The sequence below is a fragment of the Neoarius graeffei genome, chromosome 13 (genome assembly GCF_027579695.1).
Source record: "Neoarius graeffei isolate fNeoGra1 chromosome 13, fNeoGra1.pri, whole genome shotgun sequence".
In the NCBI taxonomy this organism is placed as follows: Eukaryota; Metazoa; Chordata; class Actinopteri; order Siluriformes; family Ariidae; genus Neoarius; species Neoarius graeffei.
The window spans coordinates 51,939,777-51,953,396 of NC_083581.1; the positions used below are offsets into that span (position 1 = coordinate 51,939,777).

The following is a 13,620-nucleotide window of genomic DNA, read 5'->3' on the forward strand; positions in this document are numbered from 1 at the left end:
AAAGTTACTTAGCGGCTTTCCAAGCCTACAAAGATTAAAGTCGCCCATTATAAAATTCGGCGCATCGGGGCGATGCTTTGCAGCCTTTGCACCGTCTGTGCTATTACCCTAGATGCAATATCAGCGTTCGCCCTCGGATGAATGTAAACAAGTGTGACAAATATTTGTGACCATGACCAAACGTCGGCCATGTTGGTGGATATACAAATGCGGGGTCAAGTGACATTCCATACAAAGCACTGTCACGTGTGCGCGACTCTTTGTTTTTCCACTGCCTTAAGCATTCTTTAAGCTCTGCCATATCTTTGTGCTGTACAGGGTTGTGGTCACAACAGTACTCGTGACCGTGGCACATTCTGATTGTTTAGAATTCCGTCCGCGATTCGGAAAGAGGGCGAGGAAACTCTGAGGCTTAGTACGGAGAGGAGACGAGCACGGCTGAACAACATTGGCAGGGCTGATTGAACAGATGGTAAAACCAAAACAGCTCGTGTTTGCAGTAATAATTTTATCTCAGGTGAGATTCAAAAGCTTTCTCGATAAGATCATGGAAGAATTTTATTTCGTGTTGCTAGAATTTTGCTATAAAATCAGCGCTCTCTTTTTGTGGTTCACTCGGTCGTTGTTATAATTTTAATGTGTATTACCATTTCGCTTCCAGGAGCGCCAGGAAAATTATACGATAGAAACAATCCAGACTGGGCACCCACTCAGAAAATGGGCTACGTTTCGTCCAAGGTCAGACTTGATTCTTCGGCAGCCAAACGAGACAGAACGCGATATCTGGGTACTCGATGGTCGGTAGAAACGTCTTATCTTCAGAAAAGTCTGACTTTTTTAAATAATACAGGTCAAAACCCACACATATCTATCTTCTCTTTGTATCGAATCTTTGCTTGACCGTTTAAAATCGTGGTAATACTGAGAAAATTCAGCATTGTTTACAGATATACTTTCAGCGGTTGCCATCCGAGCTGCTTTGTATATCCACCATCATGGCGGACGCTCATGATGTAGCACATTTTGATCACGTGGTTGCAAGTCATCTACACAGACAAAAGGTTACAGTGAGTCAGAAAGGAGGAAAAGACTGATCCTGACAGTGCAGGAGAAAAAAAAGCAGATCAAATAGAAAAATCTGTGTTATCAGTGCAGCAACTGAATCTGAACTAAATGGAATTAAAATAGATTTTTGGAGGGTTACCACCATTTGATTTACACAACATGCCGACCACTTTAAAGGTGGAAATTGTTGTTTTATTGCGACACAAACAATAATTAAGATGCAAAAACAGAAATCTGGAGTGTGCATAGGTATTCAAACCCCCCCCCCCCCCCCCCAAAGTCAATACTTTGTAGAGCCACCTTTTGCTGCAATTACAGCTGCAAGTCTCTTGGGGTATGTCTCTATTAGCTTAGCACATCTAGCTACTGGGATTTTTGCCCATTCCTCAAGGCAGAACTGCTCCAACTCCTTCAAGTTAGATGAGTTGCACTGGTGTACAGCAATCTTCAAGTTATACTGCAGATTCTAAATTGGATTGAGGTCTGGGCTTTGACTAGGCCATTCCAAGACATTTAAATGTTTCCCTTTAAACCACTCCAGTGTAGCTTTAGCAGTATGTTTAGGGTTATTGTCCTGCTGGAACCTGAGCCTTTGCCCCCGTCTCAAACCTCTGGCTGACTCAAACAGGTTTTCCTCCAGAATTGCGCTGTATTTAGTGCCATCCATCTTTCCTTCATTTCTGATCAGCCTTCCTGTCCCTGCAGATGAAAAACATCCCCACATCATGATGCTGCCACCACCATGCTTCTCTGTAGGAATGGTGTTCTCAGGGTGTTGGGTTTGCGCCACACATGGCATTTCCCATGATTGCCAAAAAGATCAATTTTAGTCTCATTTGACCAGAAAATCTTCTTCCATGTGTTTGGGGAGTCTGCCACATGCTGTTGGGCAAACTCCAAATATGTTTTATTAAGCAATGACTTTTTTTCTGGCCACTCTTCCATAAAGCCCCACTCTGTGGAGTGTATGGCTTAAAGTAGTCCTATGGACAGACACTCCCATCTCCGCTGTGGATCTTTGCAACTCCTTCAGTGTTATCTTTGGTGTCTTTATTGCATCTCTGATTAATGCCCTCCTTGCCCGGTCTGTGAGCTTTGGTGGGCGGCCTTCTCTTGTCAGGTTTGCAGTGATGCCATATTCTTTCCATTTTGCTATAATGGATTTAATGGTGCTCCCTGGGATATTCAAAGTTTGGGATATTTTTTATAACCCAACCCTGATCTATACTTCTCCACAACTTTGTCTCTGACCTGTTTGGAGGCTCCTTGGTTCTCATGTTGCTTGCTTAGTAATGTTGCAGAGTCAGAGTCCTTCCAGAACAGGTTGATTTATACAGACATCATGTGACAGATCATGTGACACTTTGATTGCACACAGGTGGATCTTAATCAACTAATTATGTGACTTATGAAGTGAATTGTTTGGACCAGCTCTTATTTAGGGGTTTCATACGAAAGGGGGATAAATACTTATGCACACTCCAGATTTCTGTTTTTTTCATCTTAATTATTGTTTGTGTCACAATAAAACAACAATTTGTACCTTTAAAGTGGTAGGCATGCTGCGTAAATCAAATGGTGCTAACCCTTCAAAAATCCATTTTAATTCCAGCTTGTAATGCAACAAAACAGGACAAACAAAGGGGATGAATACTTTTGCAAGACACTGTATGCATTTAAATATTTACACACATATCTGCATATTGTCACTGTCCATCACTGTATATGGGCAATTCTTCAGCAGAGAGGCCAAAATTATGAAATGATTAAGATTGCCTTAATTTGTCAGCTCAGTGATATTGCTAAAGTATGGAATCCAAGGCAAAATGTACTGAAAACCATATTTAAAACTCCTCATCCCAATTATAGCAATGTCACTTCAGAGAAATCTTGGTTTGAATTTTAAGAAATGAAAAGTTCAGTTTTTTTTTCTGTTACTGACTTTTATTTCCTCATAAAAGATTTTGGGTTCAGAGTTAAACATAGCCAATTTTTCTATGCTTTTTTTAGGGTCAAAAGATACCACATACAGTGTGAAATTTTTATTTAACATCATTATCTTGAGTACTGTAACTGAAAAAGTTACCACACTTTGCTGTGAAAGTGATTCCATTACCAAAGAACTACCCATATACAGGTAGTCGTCGACTTACGACCTATGCGACTTACAACCGATCGACTTTACGACCGTCTGGTTATGACTGGCAAGTGTTTCCCAGCTGAGCGTACGACAGTTTCCGCCCCAGCTCCCGGCAGCGTCTCTCGCCGCGTACAACAGTTTCCGCCCCAGCTCCAGGCACACGTGCAGTCTCTCTCGCGCTCCCTCGCGCACTCCGTCATACAGTTTCCGCCCCAGCTCCTGGTTTATGAAACGAGCAAATGCTCCCGCCAGCCCGAGCGCTGCAACAGCTGATGATGACGTAGACGACCCACAGCCAAGCACCAGTGATGCCAGCGGTCACTAAGTTTTGTATTTTGCTATGTTTTACATCTGTTTTTTGGTATGTTTCAAACTAAAATGTTTTCTATTTTTCACACCTGTATTTCATATTTTTTGTTTTGCACATATTAAACGAATTGTACTGTACGCAGTGTAGTATGCAGTGTTTGACTTAAACCAAATAATGAGCCAAGGTAATGAAATAAGAAAATGTTGATAAAATAAGACTTTAAGATGATTACAATATCATTACACATCACAATATACTTACGTTCATTTAACCCTCATCCTACCATGCTATTTTACACCTTAATCTTACCATGTGGGGTCCGTTTGGACCCCAATACTTTTCTTTAAAATCAAAGCTTATAAAGACAAAATCACCAGATAAGTTTTGTTCAGAACATCTTGTATTAATAACAGCAATACACTAAAGGGCCCAAGGCATAAAGAACACACTTAACCTTCATCCTACCAGCCAATTTTACATACACAAACTACCAGGCGGGGTCTGTATGGACCCCAGGAGGGAATACCTTGAAATCAATGCAGTAAGAACCAATTCAATGCAGCAAACAGACATAACTTTATTGAAGAACAAAATCCACTATGGCTGAATATCAATAATGTATTATAAATGCAATAACACTGCAATAATATTGCAATAACTAGCATACATGTAGCAAATTATAGCGCCACAAAAAAACTGGCATTATATACATGATTTTTGCAGCTCATGCAGCTGTAAAACATTCTGGATTACAACTTAGGTCTTTTCTTACAGAATTTAAAACAAAAAAGTAATTGTAAAATAATTTAGGGCTTTTGTTTTGCAGCCTGTGCTTATTGCAGCAGTGGGGTCCACACGGACCCCAAGAAGGAATGCCTTGGTAGTTTCATTATGGAACATAAAAGAAATAAAAGAAGTTAACTTTCAGTGTGCTATTCAATTATAAAATGAAAGACAGATAAACTTTACTCTGGGGTCCGGTTGGACCCCAGTAACAAATTAATTATACCTTCACAATGCAAAAAGCTGATCTTCCGGTGCTTTAGTGTTTTAATTAAGACATAAATTCCGACAAATTCATAAAACGGTGAGGCAGTATGTCACATATTTTTAAAATGGCAAACAAACATATAGGTGCGGGGTCCAAATGGACCCCACTTGGTAGGATGAAGGTTAACATAGGCCGACTTACGACCAGATCGGTTTACGACTGGTCAGTCGTAACCAAACGCAGTCGTAAGTCGATGACTACCTGTACTGTAACATATAGTATCACTATGCTGCAGTACTTACTTCTGGCACTTATCTGTAAATAATACTGTATTTTTGCACTTCTGGTTAGATGTTAACTGTATTTCATTGGCTTTGTACCTGTACTCTACACAATGACAATAAAGTTGCATCTAATCTAATCTAATCTAATCTAATCTAATCTAATCTAATCTAATCTAATCTAATCTAATCTAATCTAATCTAATCTAATCTAATCTAATCTAATCTAATCTAATCTAATCTAATCTAATCTAATCTTGTTTCCAGTGCAGGGAAACCTTAATGCTACATCATACAAAGACATTCTCTATAATTATGTGCTTCCAATTTTGTAGCAGCAGTTTAGGGAAGGCTCACATACGGGTGTGATGGTCAGGGCTCCACATACGTTTGGCTATATCGTATACATGCAGGACTTTGTAATGAAATGTACCAAGCAAAGAACATCGATCTTTACAGATTTACCATTATCATGTGGTGAATGATATCGAGTGGAAAGGTTAGCAGAAGGATGGATGAACCTGACACCGACCTCCTCAAGGACAAAAAGGGAGAAAACAGCCAGTGCTGCTGACAGTGCTCTTACAGTGCTCTCATGCAACCGAACATAAAAGGCTACACGTTTGCAAGCACGACATACTTTAAAGGTCTTGTTTTGGTTCTCTTACCATATAAGAGGCAAAGATCAGGACTCTCTTGTGCTTCCCACAAGGCCACTGCGGGTCACTTAACAGGTTGGGGTCATAATCAGCGTCATCCAGACCTGCAAACACACACACACACACACACACACACACACACACACACACACACACACACACGTTAATACCCTTCAGTGTGTATTTATACTGTCTATAGAGGGTTAGAAGGTTTTAACATTCATCTTCAGTAACTGCTTTATCCTGGTCAGGGTTTTTGTGGATCATGTGCTGCTGCCCAAAAACTATAGAACTCGTTACCAAGTAGTATTCATAACTGCAGAACGTTGGACAATTTTAAGAATATGTTGAAGATGCATTTATTTAAGTTAGCTTTTATAAATAAGATTTAATAAGACTTATTTTTTAAATCTTTTTTTCTATATTATATTTTTCCTGTCGTTTTAGCTCATTTTTATATTATTGCATATTTTTAGCTTTGAATAAGTAGATATTGTTATATAGTTGTTTTATAGTTAATCTTTGTGATGCGCAGGTGATCAAAAATTCATGTAGCCTGTGCACTATAAATGTAAATTATTAATGTGTGTTTGCATAATTTTGCATCTAAACAAATGTGTATGTGCATGTTTCTTTGTACAGAATATGTAGATATGCATGAGCATATCAATTTAGAAAGTTTATCACTGGCCATTGTGCCAAACACCAATTTTATTCTACATACTGCTGGTTCTAATGCACAAATGTAGAACTTGTCCTATGCATTCGTTGTCAAATGAGACCTCTCGGGTCTATCCCAGATCACTGGGCACGAGGCAGGAACACACCCTGAATGGGACACCAGTCCACTGCAGAGCATCATGCATATACAGCACCAGTCTACAGTGTGGACATACACCACACATTTACACAGACTCAAATGGCTGATCACTGCCTCTATTCACATACACATAAAAGCACTGCTTCCACTATTTCCACACTGAAACACTGAGGGAAGATGATTAATAGGTCATTAATGAGCATACTGCAAAAACACTGATGTTCTCAACCATCCTAAGTGTCTCAACCAGGAACACACATTAGAACACACACATTTGGCATGATTATTATATGCTCTCCCTCTCAGTCTCTCTCACACGTAAATCAGCATGTGGCTAATTTGACGTGTTGTCTCATCTGGTCCACATGGCAGGAGACATGACTCCTCTCTGATAGCTGTCTCTCTCTCTCTCTCTCTGTCTCTCTCTCTCTGTCTCAGTAGGGGCTAAATGTATCTGATTAGATCATTAGTACCTGAAACAGTAAAAGCTAACTGCCATGTTTGCAGATGAAAAAGAAAGATAATATAACATCACTGAATGGTTTGTTGTATTAAGTGAGAAACTGATGCATTGATTATTCACATCAAAGTCAGTTCAGCTTCATTTCATAATTTTTTTTCCCCCAAAGGCACACTGGAAGCTTTTAATATGGTTTGGGCCTGTTTTGCTGCATCTGGGCCAGGACGGCTTGCCATCATTGATAGAACAATGAATTCTGAATTATACCAGCGAATTCTTAAGGAAAATGTCAGGACATCTGTCCATGAACTGAATCTTAAGAGAAGGTGGGTCATGCAGCAAGACAACGACCCTAAGCACACAAGTCGTTCTACCAAAGAATGGTTAAAGAAGAATAAAGTGAATGTGTGGAATGGCCAAGTCAAAGTCCTGACCTTAATCCAATGGAAATGTTGTGGAAGGACCTGAAGCGAGCAGTTCATGTGAGGAAACCCACCAACATCCCAGAGTTGAAGCTGTTCTGTACAAAGGAATGGGCTAAGATTCCTCCAAGCTGGTGTGCAGGACTGATCAACAGTTACCGGAAATGTTTATTTGCAGTTATTGCTGCACAAGGGGGGTCACACCAGATACTGAAAGCAAAGGTTCACATACTTTTGCCACTCACAGATATGTAATATTGGATCATTTTCCTCAATAAATAAATGACCAAGTATAATATTTTTGTCTCGTTTGTTTAACTGGGTTCTCTTTATCTCCTTTTAGGACTTGTGTGAAAATCTGATGATGTTTTAGGTCATATTTATGCAGAAATATAGAAAATTCTAAAGGGTTCACAAACTTTCAAGCGCCACTGTACACGTAAAAGCACTGCTTCCACTAGTTCCACACTGAAACACTGACTGAAGATGATTAATAGGTCATTAATGAGCATACTGCAAAAAAACTGATGTTCTCAACCATCCTAAGTGTCTCAACCAGGAACACACATCTGGTGTGATTATTATATGCTCTCCCTCTCAGTCTCTCTCACACACGTGTAAATCGGCATCTGGCTAATTTGACATGTGTTGTCTCATCTGGTCCACATTGCAGGAGACATGACTCCTCACTGATAGCTGTCTCTCTCTCTGTCTCAGCAGGGGCTAAATGTATCTGATTAGATCATTAGTACCTGGAATTGGGTAGGAGTAACTAATTAAACAGTAAAAGCTAACTGCCATGTTTGCAGATGAAAAAGAAAGATAATATAACATCACTGAATGGTTTGTTGTATTAAGTGAGAAAACTGATGCATTGATTATTTACATTAAAGTCAGTTCAGCTTCATTTCATAATGTGTTTTTTTTTTCAAAGGCACACTGGAAGCTTTTAATGGAATTCTGCAACTAATATCTGTTTACTGAAAGGATAAGGGTTCCTGTGGGGCTTTGCCTTAAAGCAGATACGCAGAGCCATGGCCTCACTTTCGTTTATAAATGCCTTGAGACCTCAAGAATGGCACAGGAATAGTTTTAAGCGTTAACAATAAGTCTAATAGAGTAATTTTTACAATAAAAATGATTTATATAGGTAGCAGTCTGAGTGAATGACCTTGACGTCCGTAACGTCACCGCAGGAAGTCTATTGGTCTCATCGCCATTTCCGCTATACTAAAACACAGAGCTGACTGCAACTCCGATCCTCCATTTTGAGCTAATTTATCGCCATGCCACATAGATGTGTTGCTGGCGGGTGCAGCAACACGACAGAAGGTGGATTTACGTTGCATTCATGGCCCAAGAATGTTCAAACTGCAAAGATTTGGATGCATTTTGCGAGAGGTTCACGGGCACATTGGGGGCGCCTACGAAGTGGTCTCTCCTCTGCTCTGCACATTTTACTGAAGACTCGTACGAAACCTCTGATCTGTTGAGGAGCGTTGGCTATAAGCCTGTATTGAAAGAGGGTGCAGTACCAATAATTAAAGGAAAAGAAAACACGAAAATGAAAGTATTTTTTTTATTTTTATTTTTTTAAAAAGGAAAGTTCAGTTGCACCAGTCCTCCCGGAGTGAGCCGAAGGTTGTTATTAAAACCTGGGATGGAACGGGACATGACATATCGCTCGGCCAGTGACCTCCTCGCGGTTGTTGCTAAAACCGGTGACGTCCCGTTCCATCCTGGGTTTTAGCAATTGCCTGAGCCGAGCAGTAATGCCGGAGTACTCCATATGGAGAAAATAGAGAAAGAGTGTACCAGCTGTCTTATTTCTAAACTGGATATTGCTGACATCTCGCCCTTACGTGGAAGAAGCAAATGAATGGAGAACTGAACGAACAACTGAAAGTCAGATTGTTTCAAAACAATCGGTCAAAAGATCGGCCTTCAAGAAGCGAGAACACAGACGGGTAAGCTCCGACTCTCATTTGGATATAAAACAACAAAAACACATTGTTTACCTGCATTTAGATTAATACATGCAACCTGTGTTGTGTGTTTAAGTTACCGGTATAAGATTATTTAATTTGCTTCAGAATGTGATTGTCTCAGTTCATCTGATTATTTAATTAGCCTTTTATGTTTTATCAGTGAAAATGCATGCATGTACATGCATGTTGCATAAGTTATAACACCCATCCTGTTTTAATGAGAGTCAACCCACAATCAGTGAAGTCAAATCAGTCTTAGTTGAGCAAGTCGGTAACCGTATTTCTTACTCATCTCATCTCATTATTTCTAGCCGCTTTATCCTTCTACAGGGTCGCAGGCAAGCTGGAGCCTATCCCAGCTGACTAGGGGTGAAAGGCAGGGTACACCCTGGACAAGTCGCCAGGTCATCACAGGGCTGACACAGAGACACAGACAACCATTCACACTCACATTCACACCTACGGTCAATTTAGAGTCACCAGTTAACCTAACCTGCATGTCTTTGGACTGTGGGGGAAACTGGAGCACCCGGAGGAAACCCACACGGACACGGGGAGAACATGCAAACTCTGCACAGAAAGGCCCTCGCCGGCCACGGGGCTCGAACCCAGACCTTCTTGCTGTGAGGCGACAACGCTAACCATTACACCACCGTGCCGCCGGTATTTCTTACTTTCACCATAAATTATTATTTATATGACTTTGGTCTATAGCTGTAAAAGGCCTCGGCCTTAAAACCGGTTACCGCTGTGACGTCACGCGCTCAGGGCTGGCTGGCTCAGCGGGGCAGCTCGAATGCCAACTTTCCGGTCCATTTTAACTCTCAAAAAATATTTTTTAAAATTCCCCATTTATGCAGCATACAAGAGTCAAGGATGGAGATACTATCCACTCAGAAATAAAAATAAAGGTTCTGCGTATCTGCTTTAAGATTCTTAACATTGTGATCTTACAGTACCAGTCCAAAGTTTGGACACACCTACCCATTCATAGGTTTTTCTGTAGTTTGACCATTTTCTACATTGTAGAACAATACTGAAGACATCAGAATTAGCCATGTCCGAAATCGCTCCCTACTCACTATATAGGGCATTATATAGTGAGGACGCCATTTTGTAGTGCTGTCCGAAATTATAGTGAGGATTATTACACCCTATATAGTGCACTCAAAGTATCCCACAATGCATCCCAAAAAGTAGTGTACAACCGATGGTCACTAACCAAGCAATATATCCCATCATGCATTGCGGTCGCGCTGAAAGAAATCAAATTATAAGTCTCAAATTTGATTTAATAAAAAAAAAAGCAGTGGCAAAGAAGAAAGTATTCAGCCTTGATTTAAAAAAAAAAACTGAAAGATACAGGTACTTTGCATTGATTGTGGGAAATACGCTCAGTATAGTATGGATTTATCACAAAAATACATGCATGTATTTATTATTTTGAAAACCCACCAGCTGCTGATATGGCACGTTTTAATTGTGCGACAGTAATGACGTAAATACCAGCGCGACGGACTAGTGCCCGAAAGCGTTTTTTCATTTTACCAATGAGCTCACTATAGTCCTCTATATAGTAATTCCCTATATAGGAAGTAGTGAACGAGTGAGCAATTTCGGACACAGGGTATGAAATAACATGAAATGATTCACTTATGGAATTAAGTGATATACAAAAAAAAAGTGTTAAAAAACAAAAACAAAATGTGTCATATTTTAGATTCTTCAAAGTAGCCAGTGTTTACCTTGATGACGCTTTGCACATTATCGGCATTATCTTAACCAGCTTCATGGGGTAGTCACCTGGAATGCTTTTCAATTAACAGGTGTGCCTCGTCAAAAGTTAATTAGTGCAATTTCTTGCCTTCTTAATGTGTTTGAGATCAAACAGTAAACAGTAAATAATATACAGTAAATAGCCCTATTCCACAACTGTAGTAATCCATATAGATTATGTCAAGAATCGCTCAACTAAGTAAAGAGAAACAGTCCATCATTACTTTAAGACATGAAGTGTCTTTTAATTACTAAAAATAAAGAAAAAACATTGCATTAGAAGGTGTGTGCAAATTTTTGAGTGGTACTGTATAAATTCACACACTCATTCATACCTAGGGGCAATTCAGCACAGCCAGTCCACTTACTGCCACGTCCATATAAATCATATTTATATTGAACAACTATAAAACAAATATGGAATGAAAAAGAGAACCTGAAGGAAACCTACCTGAAAATGAGGAGAACATTCTCACAAACGCCACACAGATTAAAAACCTGAGCTCAACCTGATCGAACCGTGGACTCTGAAGCCTTAAATATCTTTTGGCAATTTTAACATAATACTCTGGCTAGACAACAAAAAAGCAGCTATGCACTCATAAAAGTTTTATTTAAAAAATAGCAAAACATATAATTAAAAACAACACAGGTTTGGAATCCCAATGCTGGATACATTTGCTTGTTCTAAGAGTGGCAAACTCATTTCATTTGTATATAATAATTCAGTTTCAACTGTTATGTAATAATCTGTTCCAGTAATTCAGGTTATATTTTCTCTGTTAGTATTTTTCTTTGGCCAGCTGGAATAATCGTACAACCTGATTCACATATCACAGTAAACCAGTTTAACAATAACGTCTCTTATTATACATACAGGACACTTTTTCCATGGAATAAAAACATATATTCTACTCCCTTCTAGTGGGTTTATTGATGGCATGCAATATTGTTATCATATCGCTTATTCTCCATGTATTACGCGGCGTAATTTACGCCGCTCTCCCCAATGGAGAATGAGCGTGCCATATTGTTACAATATCGCACGTTGTCAAGACAACACAATGTCACACGTCAGAGCGCAAATATCCAATGAGAAACTTTTCTGCTGCGCATGCGCACAATCATATCTGTGTTTGCCGGGAAAGAGAAAGATGCGTTGAACACCCAAAAAGCTACCAAAACTTCATTATTCTTGTGTTAGCATTGGCCTTCACTAACACTACTGATAAATACTATACTGGCTGGAAGGTGACTGCACTGCCATGCTAACAGCACCGAGTCGCAGGTAAACTAGCGTTGGCCTTCGCTAACAGTACTGACGAATGCTACACCAGCTGGAAGGTGACTGCACTGCCGTGCTGACAGCACCGAGTCGCAGGTAAGCTAGCGTTGGCCTTTGCTAACACTACTGATGAATGCTACACCGGTTGGAAGTGACTGCACTGCCATGCGAACAGCACCGAGTCGCGGGGTAAGCTAGCGTTGGCCTTCGCTAACACTACTGATGAATGCTACACCGGCTGGAAAGTGACTGCACTGCCGTGCTAACAGCACAGAGTCGCGGGTAAGCTGGTGTTGGCCTTCGCTAACACTATTGATGAATGCTACACTGGCTGGAAGTGACTGCACTGCCATGCGAACAGCACCGAGTCGCGGGTAAGCTAGCGTTGGCCTTCGCTAACACTACTGATGAATGCTACACCAGCTGGAAAGTGACTACACTGCCGTGCTAACAGCACAGAGTCGTGGGTAAGCTGGTGTTGGCCTTCGCTAACACTATTGATGAATGCTACACTGGCTGGAAGGTGATTGCACTGCCGCACTGATGAATGCTACACAGGTTGGAAGATGACTGCACTGCCGCGCTAAAGAGTGCCAACTCGCAGGTAAGCTAGCGTTGGCCTTTGAGTATGCTGATATGAAGAGAGTGTATGTATGATAATAATAATAATAATAATAATAATAAGATTGGCTGGCTTTTTTCGTGGTCTATCAGATATATTCCATTCAGCTAGCATAATACTGAACTCGTCTTCGACTCATTCAGTATCATGCTAGCTGAATGGAATATATCTGATAGACCACGAAAAAAGCCAGCCTATATTATTTAAACACATATCATCCCAAATCATAACAGTACTGCACCCATGGGTCTACACAAGCTATTATAACTAGCTATTATAATTACACACATCATTACAAATTCCTTACTGCCTGAGGTTGCTTTTAAAAATCACACCTTTTGTGACAATAAACTCTTATCAACCATGCCAACCTGGTAACGCAGGATTTGTCTTTTGCGATCCTTACAAAACAATTGCTATTGTTTAACAGGCATTATTGAATTTCGAAGATTATCTTAATGATGTTTTTTAAAAACGTTTTAAACTTATGAATGTATTTAAGCCTCTGTCTATACAGTGCAGCCAAAAACGCTCTAAATCCTCACTTCCCTAACACACACAGAGGCCATGAGTAGGGTTAATGAAGGGCTGCTAAATCAGGCAACAGGATGCAGTGAACAATAAGAGCTCTATTGATGACAGACACATCGAGCATCAGAGCAACTTAACCCACAGGCGCGCGCACACAATTTCCTTAAAGAATATTATTAATGGCCAGCTGCAGCATGTTTGTTACCACTTCCCTTCACATTCAGTGAGTTACATAGCACGTTGGAGGCTATTTTAAGCCCTCTGTGTGTG

At 40.2% G+C, this 13,620-nt stretch overlaps 1 protein-coding gene across 2 annotated transcripts in view; it reads right to left on the reverse strand.

Annotated features, from left to right (window-relative positions):
• The window catches only part of cables2b (Cdk5 and Abl enzyme substrate 2b), an 87,084-nt gene that overhangs the window by 11,081 nt on the left and 62,383 nt on the right, over positions 1-13,620 (reverse strand). For both annotated transcript variants that reach the window (XM_060938010.1, XM_060938011.1), the window contains exon 6: positions 5,456-5,550. In XM_060938010.1, coding sequence (XP_060793993.1) covers positions 5,456-5,550 — 95 coding nt within the window. The remainder of the gene's footprint in view (positions 1-5,455; positions 5,551-13,620) is intronic.